The following is a 17,712-nucleotide window of genomic DNA, read 5'->3' as shown; positions in this document are numbered from 1 at the left end:
TTTAATGCAGCCATTGCAATCACGAGACTTGAACAACTAACATAAATGTTGAATTGCCACATTATGGAAGGAGTTATTTAATATGAGAGTTTGAGAACGTCAAATTGTATGAAATATATTAGTGTCACGGATTGCCACGATAGATTTTTCTATAAAAATATTAGCGCAGGCGTTTCGATTTAATGCTCTTTTCCAACCAATGATTTAACAAATGATTACGTAAATAGTTTCGATTTCTATGTAGGGCGATGTAATAAAATAAATAATACTTTTATTGCGAGACTCTCTGTCTTTGTCCTGAATTATAAATTTTACTATATATCATTATACATTTTGTCGGGATGTGACGACCCCATCGCCCACTGGTGAAATAACCTCTGCCACAGGTCGGAACATTCTGGTCTCTCGCCAATGCTGTCCAAGGGAATTTTGTCAGCCCTCAATTCCACCACTGCACAGGGAGGACGACGCTGGCCCACACTGCGAAGCAGAAGACCGACCATTATTATTATATTACCGGAAATCATATTCTTTCTGGTTGTCCGCAAAGCACTATTTTCCATGGACATTCATAAGTCAAGTGGGCCTGATCGGATCCCCTCAATTGTGCTGCGAACTTGTGCTCCTGAATTGGCTCCGGTCCTAACACACCTTTTCTGGTACCTGTGCTCGCTCAGCACTCACCCGAAGTGCTGGAAAACCGATTCAATACATCCAATCCCTTATAAAGGCGATCCATCTCCGTCCAACTATCGCCCAATAGCTATAACAAGGAGGTTCTTTCTCCAAAATAATTGGATTCCATTATAAATGATCAGCTCCTAAGGTATTCCGAGCTGATAAGCGATTATGATTACGGCTTTTGAGTCCAAGGGAGAAGCGCCAGCGGTTAGTTTGAATATAACGAAAGCCTTCGATCAGGTGCGGCATAAAGCGAGAAATTTGTGCGTCGATGCGACTGGATCTCCAGCTTTCAAGCCGATCGGAGCATCAAGGTCGTCATCGACAGAGCATGTTCCGACATTAAACTCGTGAACGCTGGGGTCCCACAAGACTGTGTCCTATCCCCGACTCTGTTTCTTCTACTTATTTATTGCGATACTATTTATACAGGCCGGGCAGTTATTTCATCGGAATATTACAGTTTCGCAGTCATTTGTAGGGGAAGGCTAAATTCAGCCTCCAAAAGGTCATCTTCGGTGCATCTTCTACTTCTTCGAATATTAATAGGTATTAACTAATTTGTTTACGTACATTTAATGATTAATCTTTGTAATGTGGTGGACTTCGGTTTTTACTTAATTACATTACATTAAGCAGCATTGACATTTAAACATGCAACTCGTTTTTATTCGATCACCGAGGAGGAAATTGGCCATTCTCCGCCAACTAACGCAGGCTACGGGTTTCAGCGGCGGTCTTAGGCCCTTTCTCCACTGCACCGGTCCGGCAAACGTTAATTACCGATCCGATTTAGAAACTCTCAACAGTTCTTACGTACTTCTCCACTACTTTTTAACGATCCGATAATTTGCTAGATCGGAACGCGGTGTTTTATCGGTTCGAAGTGATCGACAATGATGCCAACTTGATTTTTTCGATAAAATTTAGGGGGAAACAAGATGTCCATGGGTTTTTTTAGGGGGTACATTTATTTAGGGGGATTTTGATTCCATACAATTTATATTAAGCTTCAAATATAAACTCCAAGCCTGGCTACAGCTTAAATATAGAAAAGGCAAAAAATTGTCTACCAAGAAACGTTAACAAAAACTGAATTCGAAGAAACAAAAGTAAAAATAAAAATTAAGAATCGTTTCATCTGATTGTAACTATCATTAATATATAACAATATAGCTAAAAGTTGTTGGCGATTAAAGGCAGGACTCATTGTGAATCGTAAAGCCGGGGAATTTTAATAAAACACTGCGTTACGTCCGTTGCGACGGGGTGACTTATTTTTACTGATCGATTACTGTCGGATATAGTGGAGAAGCGCAATCCGGCCTCCTGATATTTTTCTCATGACTGATTACGGTTTCCGAGCAGTGGAGAAAGGGGCTTAGGGGGTGGCGAACAGAGCAATCACCCGGGGCCTCGCTCTTGCATGGCCTCGCCCAACAACCCAAGCATACTTAAAAACTATCAATGTACTACTTTTTTTAATGTAAAACTTTTGATTTCGATCCTAAATTACTTATTAAGGTTATAACATAACGGTAAAGAAAGTTAGTTAACTATGAATTATGAACACTCAAAACATAATTGAAAAATTAATTATGTACAACACTTGACGATCGGTTTTTTAATCGCGTAGCACCGTACATATTTTTCAATTTTATTGAATATTACGTCCAAAGATCTGCCGCCCGGAGCCTCGCAATGGGTTAGGCCGCCCGTGACGGGGATATGTGAAATGCGACTCGCCTTAGGCATCCTCTCTGCTACTCAGAGAGCCGGGTGAGCAATACCAACTAAAACGTTTGTCCGATGCATGCCTACTGTATATTAGGGAGCGTTCAAGTATTACGTAACGAGTTTGGGGGGGGGGGGGGGGATTGTCCTTTTGTAAAACGTTACGATGCGGGGCGGGGATTGAATTACGCGTTATTGTTAATATTATTTTCGACTTACACCACATAATAGTAACTAAAGAGTCACTAGGTGGTCACGAAACGTTTTACTATACTCGAGTACAGTACTGTTCTTGGGTACTGAAAAACGTTACGGCGAGTTAAATGGGGGGGGGGTCAATAATCTCCAAAAATTGCGTTACGTAATACTTGAACGCTCCCTAAGCAGACTACCGAGGTCGCTTTCGTATAATAACAAGGCAAAATTTCTAATGCTTAAGATACAATCTTTGGATTTTTTATCACTTGCTTATATGGTGAAAGTTTATCGAGGTAGGCATGTACAATCTATAAGTGTCAGACATATGAGGCTGATCACCTCTATAGACAATGAGACAATGATCAAAGAAATAATCTATTGATAGCGCGCGCTGCCAGATTACATAATGCCTTTTATTTCATTAAAATCTTACTTATTTTATATAAAATCTATTAACGGTGTTACGTTACAAAGGAAAGAATTGTAAGAATCGAAATCCCACGCACCGTATAGAGCAAAGCAAAAATATTTTATATTAGTAGAGGTATATTTCATTATATGACGATACGATTTTACTGTGACTAAATCGGTTTAACTACGCAATTTGATACGCTTTGAAATACCATCAATTGTTTTATTTATCACATGACTATTAAAAGTAAAAATATACTTTACTATACCGATAATTAGTATAGAAAATAGAAGTATAGTAATAAATATATACTACAATTTATTGTATGTAATGATTGATGGATGTAATTAGTTGGTAGCTGTTTCTATAATATGGTAGTAAAAAGAAACTGCCTAAAAAAGTAAATATTTATGTATCGTATTTCGATATATGTATAATATATAGATCTATTTATTGATACGACTTAGTGCCCTCCCTCACCGGGACGCCATCAGCAATGGCGACGTGGCCAGCGACGTTACCATTATAATTTTATTGATCATTTAATTAAAATTTATTTTTGATTTTGATTTTTGAGTCGAGCCAGAACTGAATGCATTGGCGACGCGATTTGGCGACGCAGAGAGGCCAGTCGTAGCCACGTCGCTGGCCACGTCACCATGGCGTCCCGGTGAGGCAGTACACTTAGGGGCCTTCAAGGAAAGAGCGAACATTCCCTGAAAGGTCGGCAACCCAAAGAGGTGTCCATAGGCGGCGATTAACACTTTATTCAAAGCCTAGTTCTAATTTGCCTCCTATTTTATTAAAATATACAGTCGGGTTGATCGTTAAGAACGACTTCGGTACTTCAAATCCAATAGATGTTTCACATATGAAAGTTATAGCGCCAAGTAGCGACTAGAAATTAAACCATTACACCCAGAGTCAAGTTTATTCCCGAATCCGAGTGAAAGACGTATTAGACTTACGGTTTACATTAGTTCATGTTTAATTAAATTAACTCCCGTTTCTGAAATTTACCATATCATTCCTTATATCAGTCATTAGGTAATTGAAATTCAATTTCCTAGCTAATTTGGACTAAGTAGTAGATGTATAACACTATGTTTTCATATATTAGAGTAATTTAATGGATAGTAATCAGTTACGGTATGGTTATATTTGTGATTACTGTCGGGTATTGCCCATTTTATATTGTATAGTATTATAAATGTTAGATACAATTATAGTTAGGATGTATGATGATGATGGAGCGTAAGAACCGTAGAAGTAGGTTATCAATTCGACATGTATTTTGTTTAAACGCTTAAGATACGCTCTGAGTTCATCCCATTTGACCAATGGAGACCTAGGACAACCATATTTATTGGAAATATCAATATTTTGGCTTTAATTTTAGTTATACTTATATATATATGTAGGTACAATTTTCTCATGTTGAAACGTGTACTAGTAATTTAATTTATTTTCAACATGAAATAGGATCTCCATATCCGCTTATTGTTTATATATGTTTATTTAATCGGCACATATTATATATATTAAGCAAATAATTAAATGTAATCTATACTGATATAAAGCCGAATAGTTGGTTTGTTTGAACGATGTTATCTTACGAACCTATGATTGAATTTTTTTATTTATTTACACTATTTGCACAAGAATTAAATATTAATAATAAATTTTAAAAGATATAAAACATTGGTGCAACACGCGGCTTTAAAGCTAGGCAACCCTAGAAGAGATCGCTTAATATTGGATAGTCACTGCGGGTACGTGCCATATATAAAGAAATTTACTTTATTAAGTGTTTGTTTCTAGTGAATAAACTCAAAAACCTTTATTTTGTATTTTATTTATACGTTGAAAGTTACACAACATATTAAACCTTTTTACGAATAATACACCTTTTGTGGTGATAGTAAAAACTATTTTATAAGTACATATTTTCAGATATAAGGGTCTGCGTTGGTGTATCGATCATCTCAAGTGAAACGATACTGTCTGTGCCTACGCAAAACAGAATTATTAAATTTGATATATCTTTTGTAGAGTCATTGACTATCACGGTCAGTAATAGTAATAAATACATTTATTTTATTCCGGTATTACACAATATTTAGAGTTATTTCTGTATTAATATCTACAATAAAATCATTTCTCCTTTTTAAGATACGTCAATCAATAACATTCCCTGTTTAAGAATTAAACTGGAAAAAAAAATTAAAAGATTGGATTTGTGTCCAGTTGTTATTTGAAAGATACCAGTAATAATTAAAAAAAATAAAGAAATCGTATCCATACAGCGAACTTATGCTATTTATAATTACATATTATAACAGTATAATATTATTATTAATGATGCTGAGTAAGGTGTGTGTATAATAAACGATTTATGTTAATTGTGCATTGAGTTATTCAAGCGAAAATGCTGCGTAGATATATGTTATTTTGCGATAGAATCATTTACAAAGACAGACATCAATTGTGCAGAGTAAATGATATTAACAATACACCGCACCTATAACATCCACCAATAAATTTCGATTCAGTTGTGAATTTGCTTCGGAGAACATAAGTTAGGTCGCGTTATTATTAAATAATGGACAACTTTGGATTCGTGAGGGATGAATCGTATTTTGAAAGCTTTGCAGAAAAATTTCGTATATATGGTTCACCTTTCGTCGAAATACCGAATTCTGAAAGGTAAGTGATATTTTTATTTATTTATGTATGTCATTTATAATATGTCAAACTAAAGCAAAATATATTGGATGATTGATGATGATAATCGATGCCTTAGCAACAATTTCATAACCTGTATTATTATTATTAAGTATCTAGGTAGAGCACAATTATTTTACGTAATTCAACGAAGTGAACTTGGCGTTTTGTACCAATGTCAAGTAGGTATTAAATCTTACAAAAATAATATGTTTTTTTACCTGTCATATTAAATAGCATAATTAAGTACCTAATATTATAATATTATTGTACTATAAAAATATAATGATGTTCACTAAAAAGTTATCCTAAACAATGCCTTGCCTATGGCCAAATTATTTTCCTATTACTAATATTTTTTTCTTCATATTTAAATAGATACATATCATAGTGGTTTTGGAGTTTAAGTTAAATAAGTATGTATAAACAGATAAAAGAACTCAAAATGAGTAGGTACATAAATATACAAAATTAAAAGAAAAACTAACTGACCCGCCGTTAACAGCGTATTAGTTAAATTATTAAATGCGTACCTAATAAGCATGCTTAAAGCTATTAAAATTGACAACCTTACGCCCAACATAAATCACTGAAATCAGAAATACTCTAATGAATAATATAACTTAGCGACATCTCTGCAGTAAGTATTGAACTATTATAATGCCAAAGTCACATAGATGGCGCTAAATCAAATCGTAATATGTATAATATAAAGCGTGACGGACTTTTATTTAATTGAAAAATATATAAACCTTGAAATATATTTCTTCTTGTTTTTTTACAATACAAAAGGTTAATTTAAACGCCTATTTTGTTGTTAATCAAAATGAAAAGACATTCGTAAACTGACACATGACATATCTTAATATCAACGTCAGTAAAAGTCGCTATATTTGTCAAATTCATTAAAAATTGTCAGATTGGCGATTGCACCTTGCAGATAGAACGAGTTCGAGTTCGGCTCGGGTGTGATGTTAAGTTGCACTGCATAATTTTTTGATTTATAAGTTACGTGGTTAATTATATCAGCTCTATAAATATTTTTGTTGAAAGTAATATTTAACCTGGATTTTTGGAGACAGAGGTAAGTTGCATTCTAAATGTTTTATTCATAAAATATTAAAAAAGAGAGACAAGAGCTGCAAACAATTTGTCGATCAGCTGTTACTTAGTACTTTTTAAGTTAACTTTATTTCTTAAACTTTACATTATTATATTATAATAATTTCAAGTTTCAGTAAGCTTGGTACTATAATTAATTGAAAAAAAAAACAGTTTTAAACAAATTAGATAATTTTTTTATAAATATCTCAATATTACACCAAATTATTATTTGCAGAAATTTACATTTGGAGTCATGTACTGTTCTGAAGAAAGTATCCTTCTCAGGTTTGTTTTTCAATTTTAATTAATAATTTTAACTCTTTTATGCAATAAAAGTATCTTCTACAACATAAAAGTTAATTCAATATATATTCTTAAATTTTCGATAATAATATGTCCGGTGTCCTATTCCTTGGTGTTATAATCTACTCCTTACTTCGTAATGTATCCTAATAATAACAGATTTATATTGGAATTATATATAAATTACATTTTTTTTAATTAATATTATTTAATTTGTGAAGAATATCAATAATAAATTGTACAATTATTTAATCTTTTTATTTTATGGGACATGTGGTAAAACAGGGGGCGAGTCACTTATAAATAAGTAATAAAACTACATATTTTCAACCATCATTTAGTTACACTGTTATATGCTAACTGATGAATTATTTATTGTAACTTTAAGTTCTCTACAGAGCTTTACCCAATCACAATCAGCTTATGGATTATTTTGCTACATTGAAGCATATTAAGGCGCCATTAACTAAAAGCGTTATTTATTATTTATGTTTAGTGTAAGGACACAAAGCTTAATTTAAATGATTAATAAAAACGACATTTCAAAATGTGTATAATTCATAAAGTAACCAAATTTTATTATACAATAGTAATTACCATACATGCACCATCACATACACCCACTTAAATGTGAGTATATTTGTAATATTTGTAATAGTTTCTCGATCAAATTGATGTACCTACTTAAATTCCATTCGGTCCGGATGCGGAGGGACTGGCAATCTGTAATACAGGTATCCTAGTACAGTCGCCAGTCTCTCACACAGATTTTGCCTGTTAATGCTGAAATTTGTATTTTGTGTCTGTATTTTTTTGTGTGAGAGAAAACAAATAAATATTTTATTATTATTATTATTATTAATTAAAACATGTATTTGTTAGTAATTTATTTTGTATTATAATTAAGGTTTGCTATTAAATTGTAGGTCACGTCACATAGAAAACGTCACATCGTATGTGGTAAATCGTTTTCGATATTACGAGTATCATGTTCGATTTTGATGCCTATTTTGCCGACGGAATTGAAATTATTTTAATGAGAAACTCAAGTACCTAAAAAATCTTCAACGAATTCATTTTAAGAGATCTTTAAATCACTTTGCTGTCCTAGATCCATCAAGTACTTGAGTACAAAAGTAAATACAGAGAGAAAAGAAACCACGATCACCCGGCGCGGATAAGTTCGTACTTCGTAGTTGTTCGACTGATCGCATTATATATATAATACATGTGCGTCTTATTACATAAACTCTGACAGGATAGAACATTGTTATGAAATTGTTAGGGGAATATTTGTCTGAACAACGCAACTGAGAAGACGGTTTCCAAGTATTAATAACTGGCATTAAATATTTTTATAGGCACGTAGTTATGAAAGTTTTCATTGTATTTATACGATTCGGGAAAACGTTTATAAGTGCATTATCGTGATTCCGCTTCAGTCGCCCGTTTGCAAATTGAAGGTGGGTACTCTACTTGCTGTTGCTCCAACCTGGAATGGTGCCAAGAAACCCGGTCGATTCGAACTGAACATAAAACGTGCCACAGCCTGATACTGGGTACTCTTCAAGCGCTTTAGACCTATATATTGTAAATAGTGGTTCCATTACTACAACTACTCTATAATTTAACACTCAGTAATAGTAATACAAATTATGCTTTATTATGTATCGTAAATAATGTCATCCTTATATATTAGTCTAGTCGACAAGTTGAAAATGGTACAAAATAGAGATACTGCTCTTAAAATTATGTGCGATAGCTCATTGGATCCGGAATGACGTCTAGAAAAATGTGCCAAAAGCGTGTATTAGCACATAAAAAATTGCAAAAGTTATAAACAATTAAAGATGAAAAAAAATGGCATTTAGTTTTTTGCCAATATTTAACAAACTATTAATATTTAAGAAATTTCAAAAAAAAATTCTGAAAGAGGAGGAAATTTCCAATAAAAAACTTTCAGCTTCCGGAACTCTATCTCCATTATTTATAATTTTAATTTAACGCTGAAAATAGGTCTGCGCGTGACATTTTTAGGATTCGCGCGTGGCGTCAAAAGCGACTACGGCACATTAATTAATTTATTTAAGGTATTGAATATTTTTTTTTAAATTTGAAAAAATGATGCCGTGTTCTGAACACTATAATTAATTTATTCGCGTTGGAAATTTTACTTAAAGTTAATTTTTCAACAAGTTAAACAATTGTTAACTAACGAAATTTTCTCGAACTACCGTCTTAATTGTAAGTGAAAAAAAATAACACCTTTCGCCAGTCAAAACAAATTAGGTTTCTATGTAAATAAATGTATATTCTAGTGTTAATCTTGAAATATTAATTTTCTCATATCGATAATGCATCTCTTCATTATTACCAAGTGCGTATCGAATATGGTATGCGTAACGAACAAAGAAAATTAAAAATGTGAATGTATTATATGTAAGTCTTTTAAAAGTTCTAACGCGATCCCGTTCAATTTCCAACTGAAGTACATTTGAAGGTTTGAATTCAGTATGTCTTTCTAACTAAAATAAAATATTAAAACTACGCTTTTCACATTTAGTTTTGCGAGTCCTCGATAACAAATCCGTCGTTCTTAAGAATTTTTCAATCGTATTTTACAATAACCTCTTACGGGATGCCTGTCGGTTCTAATGTATTAAATAAAGTGTATTTCTCTGTTTTCCTCTCGGCAACCTCGGCTATTTAAAGGCATTGATCTTTTTGTATTTGAATCTCGTTATTATTTCTAAATACACTTTTAATAGACGTCTGTTCAACAGGAGCGAGCTTCCCTCAACCAGGCGTTTCAGTAAGCATCTATGTTTTGAACTACATATCAACACTGACCGTGGGAGAATCCTGGTTGCTGTTCAGGGGGACACTTTGAAACCGGCTATCGTCACCTACCACGACTTGGGGCTCAACTGTAAGTATTTTTTGTACCAAAATTATTCTAACATAATCAAAAATGATTTAGTAAACTTAAAACAATTTATATAGTGGTCGTATGAAGTTAAAACCGCATATTCAGTCCTTACTAAAAATATATTTTCAAACATTACAAATTTATATAAAATCTACCATTTACCGCCACCTCCAAAGTTTTAAGCTGCCGCTTTTCTCGTACACCGTATGAGCATTTCAATTTAGCAATGAAACGTCACTTGCATTGGTAGTAATGTCGTTTTAATATTATTTTGCTGATAGAAAATTTTGTACATAATTCACTTGTAAATTTGTTCAGTATAAACAGTTTTTTCTCCTTATTAGTAAATTTGGTTAGACTTAAATTACTTATTAGTCTTAAGTTAGGCTAGATTGTAATGTTGCATGATGTCTTAGTAGGGACACATGTATGTAAAAAAAAAGGGTGCGTGTACTTATGTAGGTACGCGCGTTAGAAGTTATACTTCTTTGGCATTATTAAAAATAGTTTTTGATTGCATGCAAATAATTAATTACAATTAAATAATCAAAGACTGGAAAAGGAGTCATTATAGTCAATAAAGTTCAGCTTACATTTGAAAAATTAAATAAATTAATATTTATTATTATTCTCTTAAATTAAGTGTAACATAAAAGCATCTTCCGTGGCCAACTTCATTCTGTTAATTTTGTGTCACGGTGCGCGCGCATCGTAAAATTTCACTCTAATAAATTTTTCATAACGCGCCTAAAGAAGTATAACTTCAAAAAAAATGTATAAACAGTTATATTAACAGATAATATCATAAACCTTGAACATATCAAAATCGCAACGACTGATAACCACTTTCCTGATATATTCCAGTCCTATTCTCTTCCTTTTCTGCTGGGTTATAGGAAGATGAAAATTTTGCACATAGCACGCAGCACATAGCTCGAATATTAAACTCACTGGAGCACGCTCGCTCGTTCAATCAATCCATAACTGTACATTCTTTTCAAGTTTCGCTGCAAGTTTCAAATAATTTTAATGCCGTGAAATCTCACAGCTTACAAGCTTAATATAGCTTTCAAATATTTTAATGCACAAGATATTGCAACCGATCTCCTAAATCTATTTTTATTGCAACGTTCCAATGGAAGCTATAACTGAGTAAAGCATATTTATTTAAGGATTATCTTTTCCTTGCTTTTTTAATGCGATGTTGCTTGTATATATAATATTTAAAAGTGGAACTTGTTTGTTTAGTCGATCATTATTTTATGATTCGAACTTTTGCCTTAATCGCCCTTGATATAATTTTATTTTAATGAAAATATTAGGACATTTGTGTACTGTGAACAGTGTTGGCCTAGTGGCTTCAGCGTGCGACTCTCATACCTGAGGTCGTAGGTTCGATCCCCGGCTGTTCACCAATGGACTTTCTTGCTATGTGCGCTTTAACATTAGCTAAAACGGTGAAGGAAAACACGTTGAGGAAACCGACATGTCATGACTCAATAAGTCGACGGCGTGTGTCAGGCACTGGAGGCTTATCACCTACTTCCCTATTAGATTTAAAAATGATCATGAAGCAGATACAGAAATCTGAGGCCAAGACCTAAAGAGGTTGTAGCGCCATTCATTTTTTTTGTGTACTGCGAAAAATAGTCAAATACCATGCGCGCTATAATATGCAAGTTCTTTGTTTATGCAGACTAATGTTAATAGAACTTTCTTTAAATTAAAGCTGGTGTTTTAATTCGTATCGTTTATTAAAACATAACAATAAAATATACAATAGTTACAATTTTCTTTACCTTTATAGTAAAAAATTAACAAAAAGAAAAGTAACCCAACACAGCGAGGAAATGCTGCCAGCGTTAAAGGTTACACTGCCACAAGGACTAAACTTTTTAAATTTGTTATAATTTTCTTTTATAAATCGCATTGAATAATTATTACAAAATAATCTGAAAGGTTCTGAAACCAGTACATTTTACTAATTAATTTCCTAAATTATTTCATTATTATTACGGGCGTACCTATATGAAAAATAACACAATTATTATTCTCACGAGCATATCAAAAGCATCTATCATAAAATGTGTGATGTTTCAGGAGTTATTCACCTCTCAATATAACTTTTAAAGCATTTTTATATCTATCTATACTTATATACTTATAATAATAATAATATTATAAAGAGGAAAGATTTGATTTTTTGTTTGTTTGAAATAAATAGGCTCCGAAACTACTGGACCGATTTCAAAAATTCTTTCACCGTTGGCAAGCTACACTATTCCCGAGTGACATAGGGTGTGTATATAATATATCATTTTCAAAAAAATTAGGGTTGCTTACTAAAACTTGAATAATCTAACCCAAGGTGTAAAAAAATAAACAAAAAACTTCCTTCAATCGCGTGCGCTGCGAAAACTATTAATGATAGAAAAAAATGATGTATTACAATTTTTCAGGACACATCACTATCTATAGAAAATGTCGCGACAGCATGTCTCTATCTTTTATAGTTACGTCACAATAAGCGTACTTTTATTAATTTTTTTTATTAAAATACCACCGCTAGAAAAGGCTCTTTATTCGTACCTAGGTATTGATACTTATCAAAATAAATACCATCGTTTCACATAAGCTACAATTTAATGGCATAACCACCAAAAAATCATGGTGGATTGGTGTGCTCTTGCCGTTTCTCTTGAATAGTTTACTACTATGTAATATAACAAAAATCTTTCTTATAAAATAATTTGATCCGTCTCTCCTGCCCTTTGGTGACGCCCTAGACTATTATAGACTAATGTTGCGACATAAATATGTATCATTCACTAATAAACGAACAATTGATTTGAACTGATATGATTTCTTTTATTATTCATTCAGTTTGAATTACTAAAAAATAGTATATTTCGTACAGTCTCTTGTAAAATACTAGCCTATTTATTTTTGTATCAAAAACACTTTTTGTCACACGAACATTCGCTGTTATCGTCATGTGCCACCTTTGTGCTTTGTATGAAGCTCGAAAATGACAGTTTTTCAAGCTGTTATTTAACTTCCTTTGTTTGTAGGCTATTCCGGAACTGAGTTCAGCCTTACAAAAAATGACAATGAACTTCGTTTAAACTAATCAGATAGACCTAACAATAATAGACGAATTACACATCTTGTTTTATGAACTTAAATTTCACATACCTGTTCGAAATTCACTCAAACCTTTTTTACGATTTTAAATATAATTTCTTTTAAGTACACCTAAAATTTTTATTTCGATTTTAAACATATTTTATTTATGTATGTAATGTTTTATGATTCGATAATGTTAGAATTAAATTCAGAGTAGAAACGTAGCTTAGTATGGTTCCCGTATATCAAAGGCATATTAGATTTGATCTACTGGTGTCATTTGATCTAATTTACGACTCCAAATCTTGCGTTAAGTCTATACTATAGACTTTACGCAAGATTTGGAGACTCTATAGGCATGTATGTACTTGTGTTCAATGAATCGGAATCTAAGACTCGGAAATCGACATATGTCAGGCACAGAAAGCCGATTACTTAGTTGCTTGTTAACGGAAAGTGATCAATGCACTCTGATGCTCTCAAAGTGCCTCAGAGTGCATCTAGCACTAAGACCCAGAAATATTGGAGTGCCACAAAATTTTTAAAATTATGAGTGCTAGTTAGAAAAGATTTTATCCAGCATTGCAATATATTGAAAGCACCACCTCTTTTCGTTCCGTTTCGTTTTCCTTAGAAATTCCAAGACATTGTGTAACATTCCGTGACCTTTTTGTATTCAAGCTCGTTGAAATTTCAAAATGTTTTCTTCCATATTGAAGTATACGTGGGCCACTTCCGCTGTTCCAATTTCAACTAATTTACAATAGTCCTGTTTTTAACGTAAACGTCATGTCTAGTTACAGTCGTAGTCATTTTAAATTAAATGGCTACTTAAGCCAACATTTTAATTAGTTTATCATATATACAATCGGAAGCTAAAATACTTAATTAAGGCTTCATTCCCTTAAGTCAGTGGTTACGCGACTTAAAATGCTGTACTATTGGCGTGTTCTTGATATCTACTTATTATTTTACAATAATAGATAATAATTTAATTTTATTAATGCTTTAATAGTCTTTATTTGACATTGTATTTCAAAGACTAAAAAATATGCAAGCGTTTCTGAATCAGTATATTCAACAGTTTTTCCAATACCAATTATTCCTCGTAAGTTTTAATTAAAGCTATAAAGCTTAGAACGATTTGTAAGCCATCGACGTTGTTGTTTGGTTTAAAACATTAGCAACAAGAGTAAAGTGAGATGGGAACACATTAAGTACTTGAACAGCACCTAGAGAGCTGCAACAGAAAGGGAATATTAAGGGAATTTCAGGTACTTTACCGCGCTCCACCTCAACTAAATAATTCAAGGTTATTTTTACTTCAAACTCAAAAAAATCTTTATTCATATAGATTTACAAGTACACTTATGAACGTCAAAAAAAAGTTAAATTAATTGTAAATTTACATTTAATACCAGTTCGCAAGTCAAGGGCGTAGAGCGGGCAAGAAGAACTGGCAAGAAACTTTCCGCCACTCTTTTTAATCGCTAAGTTTTGAGTCATACAAATTGTTTGAACTGCAGCAAATCAATCCCAAGGATTAGGATCATTTGAGTATTCGTCAAATTTATAAAAAGCTTTATTGATTAATTTACGTTTAACGAGGGCTTTGAATTTGTTTAGTGATAATTCTCTAATTTCGCTTGGGAGTTTGTTGTAAAAACAAATACTTCCATATCCTTATATGGAAGTATTTGTTTTTACAACGTGGTTTATCTTCTGGAGCCTGGTTGGTCGTACACTCAAATTAGTTCTATTTCGCGTATTATACTGGTGAAAGTCACCATTTGTTTTAAAATCGTTTATATTTTTTTGTACATACAGCAAGCCTTCAAGGCTTTCGTATGCAGATATTTAAAGATCTGTACCTACTGGAAATTGTAAATGAGAGTAAAGTATTAAGTAATGTCTTTTAAACAATAGGTTTGAATTCGATTTCGATAAAGATCTAAAAAATAAGAATTGCATAACAGATAAGAGAAGAGATTGACATTTTGTCTTTACCTTATTTTTTAATAGGAGGACAAGGTTTTCGCTCATGATTTGATGATGAAAAGATCCAGAAATAAAATATATTCTTTTTCATTCACCTTGAAAAATTCAATACAACTCCAATACAATTTCGTGGTAACACAAACATGGAATTTCCTGAGCTATTAATGGCTCTTACAACAGTTACGAAGGGGTACCTTCTTGGGTTTAGGTGTCCTCAGAGTCTTATGTTTCTTAACATAAAGGTAAATTATGGACGGAGGTAACTTTTTCGCATCAATCATAACAATCCGGACTTCCAAAGGATCTTATCCAAAGTAAGTAAGCATGTAAGCAAGTTCTCATATATTTTAGCTTTGGAAAGTACCTACGTTCAATTATTTTACAATGTCGCATTCGAAAATAAATAAAATCAATTTAGTGCAACAGAAAGTATCTAAAAAAATAGGCTTTCCCACGTAGTCATACAAATAATAAATAGAAAATTGTAAGTTGCCACAAAAAAATGTTACACCTGCAAGGTTTTAAAATAACTGCTATAGATAAATACATCCCTTGGGGTAATATTACAGTTTACATAATCGAAGTAAACAAATTCTGAATATGTTTAAATAGATCAACTGGTGAATAGTTTGAAATCAATTATAAATCTTCAATTCAATTAAACTCAATTTTGTTGAACCAATAAAAGTCCATTACCGGATCTTATCGGAGTGCCTGCACCACATCGCATCCTGCGCCATCGAGCGGAATATTGATTGCACTCATAGCAAAGAATGAGTATTAAAGAGTAGGTTAGGTTGAAAATGACATGAAGATTAGTTTCTTATCCAAGAGTAAAATGCTTGTTACTACAAGTGCCCGTGTTAACTAGCACTCAGTCCTCCTACTTATTATGGCATATTCTGTTACGAAACGTAGACCTCCTCGACGAAGTTGATGCATCTCTCTTAAGGGAATACACAATATGAATACAATAGTGCGGCACAATTGAAGATACTCGCATTCCGGGCCTTTTATTGTCACTGTAATGTGCATTTGCGATTAAAATGGAGTTCTAAGTTATTTTTGCAATCTAGATTTTACGTTTTTCTACAATGCTGACCCATTTTCATATGCCTTCGTGTTTCACATGCATTCATAATGCTGAAATCGATCGACCCCAAAGATTCTAGGACCCTTATATTAATCGAATATTAAATGAACTCTCTAATCAAGGCAATGCGCAATTATGTGAGTCATTTTTGTTCTGTGATTATGATAAGGCAACATTGTTGGGTTACAGATTAACAAAGATTTACACAAGTCTGGAAATTATTGAACCATTGTGGCCCTTATAACAGGGAGGCTGTATCAATGAGACTTATGAATAAACCTCATTAAATACTATTGATGATATTAGAACAAATCCACAAACCATTGTGAAATAATAATTAATAATAGAAAAATAGAGAATTAAAAAAAATATAAATAGTTTGGTCCCTTTGGTTGAGCGAGGAAATCACCAGCTCTGAGGTCACCGGTACTATCTATCAGGCTCCAAATTAAATCTTTAATTAAAGATTAATGATTTAATTTCAAAATGTTTCTTAGTATTGTGAAATTGAATCTTTCCCTGTCGCTTATTTAAACATAAGTATAACGACGCTTGCTTTAATTAAGAGCTCAATGTTCAAGAATCCTTATGACAGTAAAGTTTAAGACGAAATTTCGATTCCTGGAAAGCAGATCGAGAACAAAAGTTGAGGAAACAAAGTAAGGACTTTGAAAACGTTTATGTAATTACGTAGCTTTTACGGCTTCTACTGTCGTGTAGACATGGTTCAAGACCCGACAAATCAGTTATATTTCATTGTTTATTTTAAGTAACACATAGAAATAATTAACGGATTGCAATTAGCGGCCTTTTCCAGACGACCGACAGGAGTTTTTTTAATAATATTAAAATACAACGCTTAAGCTATTTAAAATATCACTAAAAGATATAATAATACGATTTTATTTAAAGTTATCGTAAAACTGCAATACAATTTTAATTTAATAAAAGTTTAATTTTAAGTGCATATCCATTACCGGATCTTTCAAAGATAAATTTAACTCCACGACTGTAGAGTATCGGTTATTGAGAATTCGCTTTACCAATCAATAGTTTCAATTAATTCTATTAGTCTTTATTGTGTGTGTCTATCACTGTCTACTCTGGCCTAGTATTAAATTACCATTAGTTCGAACTATATCCGCCCGAAGCGATGCAAATTCTTATCTTTGATTTGAAATCTATTACCTACTATTTGTTTTGGTTTAAGTTGCATAACGCCTATGAAAGAAATCCCGAATCTCTCTAATAAGACAGTTTTGCGTATTCTAATCAGTCTTATGTGCCTGCCGATGCCTTTGCGATATTTGGCTCTAAAATGTTATGAAAACAAAAATCCATCCTTAACCGGGGTTCGAACTCCAGACTTCAGAACTGAGAGTTACACGTTCAAGTACATACAGACACATG

General features: G+C 32.7%; 1 protein-coding gene across 3 annotated transcripts in view; it reads left to right on the top strand.

Annotated features, from left to right (window-relative positions):
• The first annotated feature begins 5,506 nt into the window (after positions 1-5,506).
• The window catches only part of LOC125062165 (protein NDRG3-like), a 45,427-nt gene continuing 33,221 nt past the window's right edge, over positions 5,507-17,712 (top strand). Inside the window, exons 1-4 of one of the 3 annotated variants that reach the window (XM_047667848.1) lie at positions 5,716-5,731; positions 6,690-6,833; positions 7,089-7,138; positions 9,940-10,085. In XM_047667848.1, coding sequence (XP_047523804.1) covers positions 7,107-7,138; positions 9,940-10,085 — 178 coding nt within the window. In that variant the 5' untranslated portion in view covers positions 5,716-5,731; positions 6,690-6,833; positions 7,089-7,106. Of the gene's footprint in view, positions 5,732-6,689; positions 6,834-7,088; positions 7,139-9,939; positions 10,086-17,712 lie in introns of all 3 variants that reach the window. The other 2 variants (XM_047667846.1, XM_047667849.1) reach the window with 2 other exon arrangements.

Source organism: Pieris napi, chromosome Z, assembly GCF_905475465.1.
Source record: "Pieris napi chromosome Z, ilPieNapi1.2, whole genome shotgun sequence".
Taxonomy (NCBI): Eukaryota; Metazoa; Arthropoda; class Insecta; order Lepidoptera; family Pieridae; genus Pieris; species Pieris napi.
The sequence above is the reverse complement of the archived record's forward strand: the minus strand, read 5'-3'. Positions and strand labels throughout refer to the sequence as shown.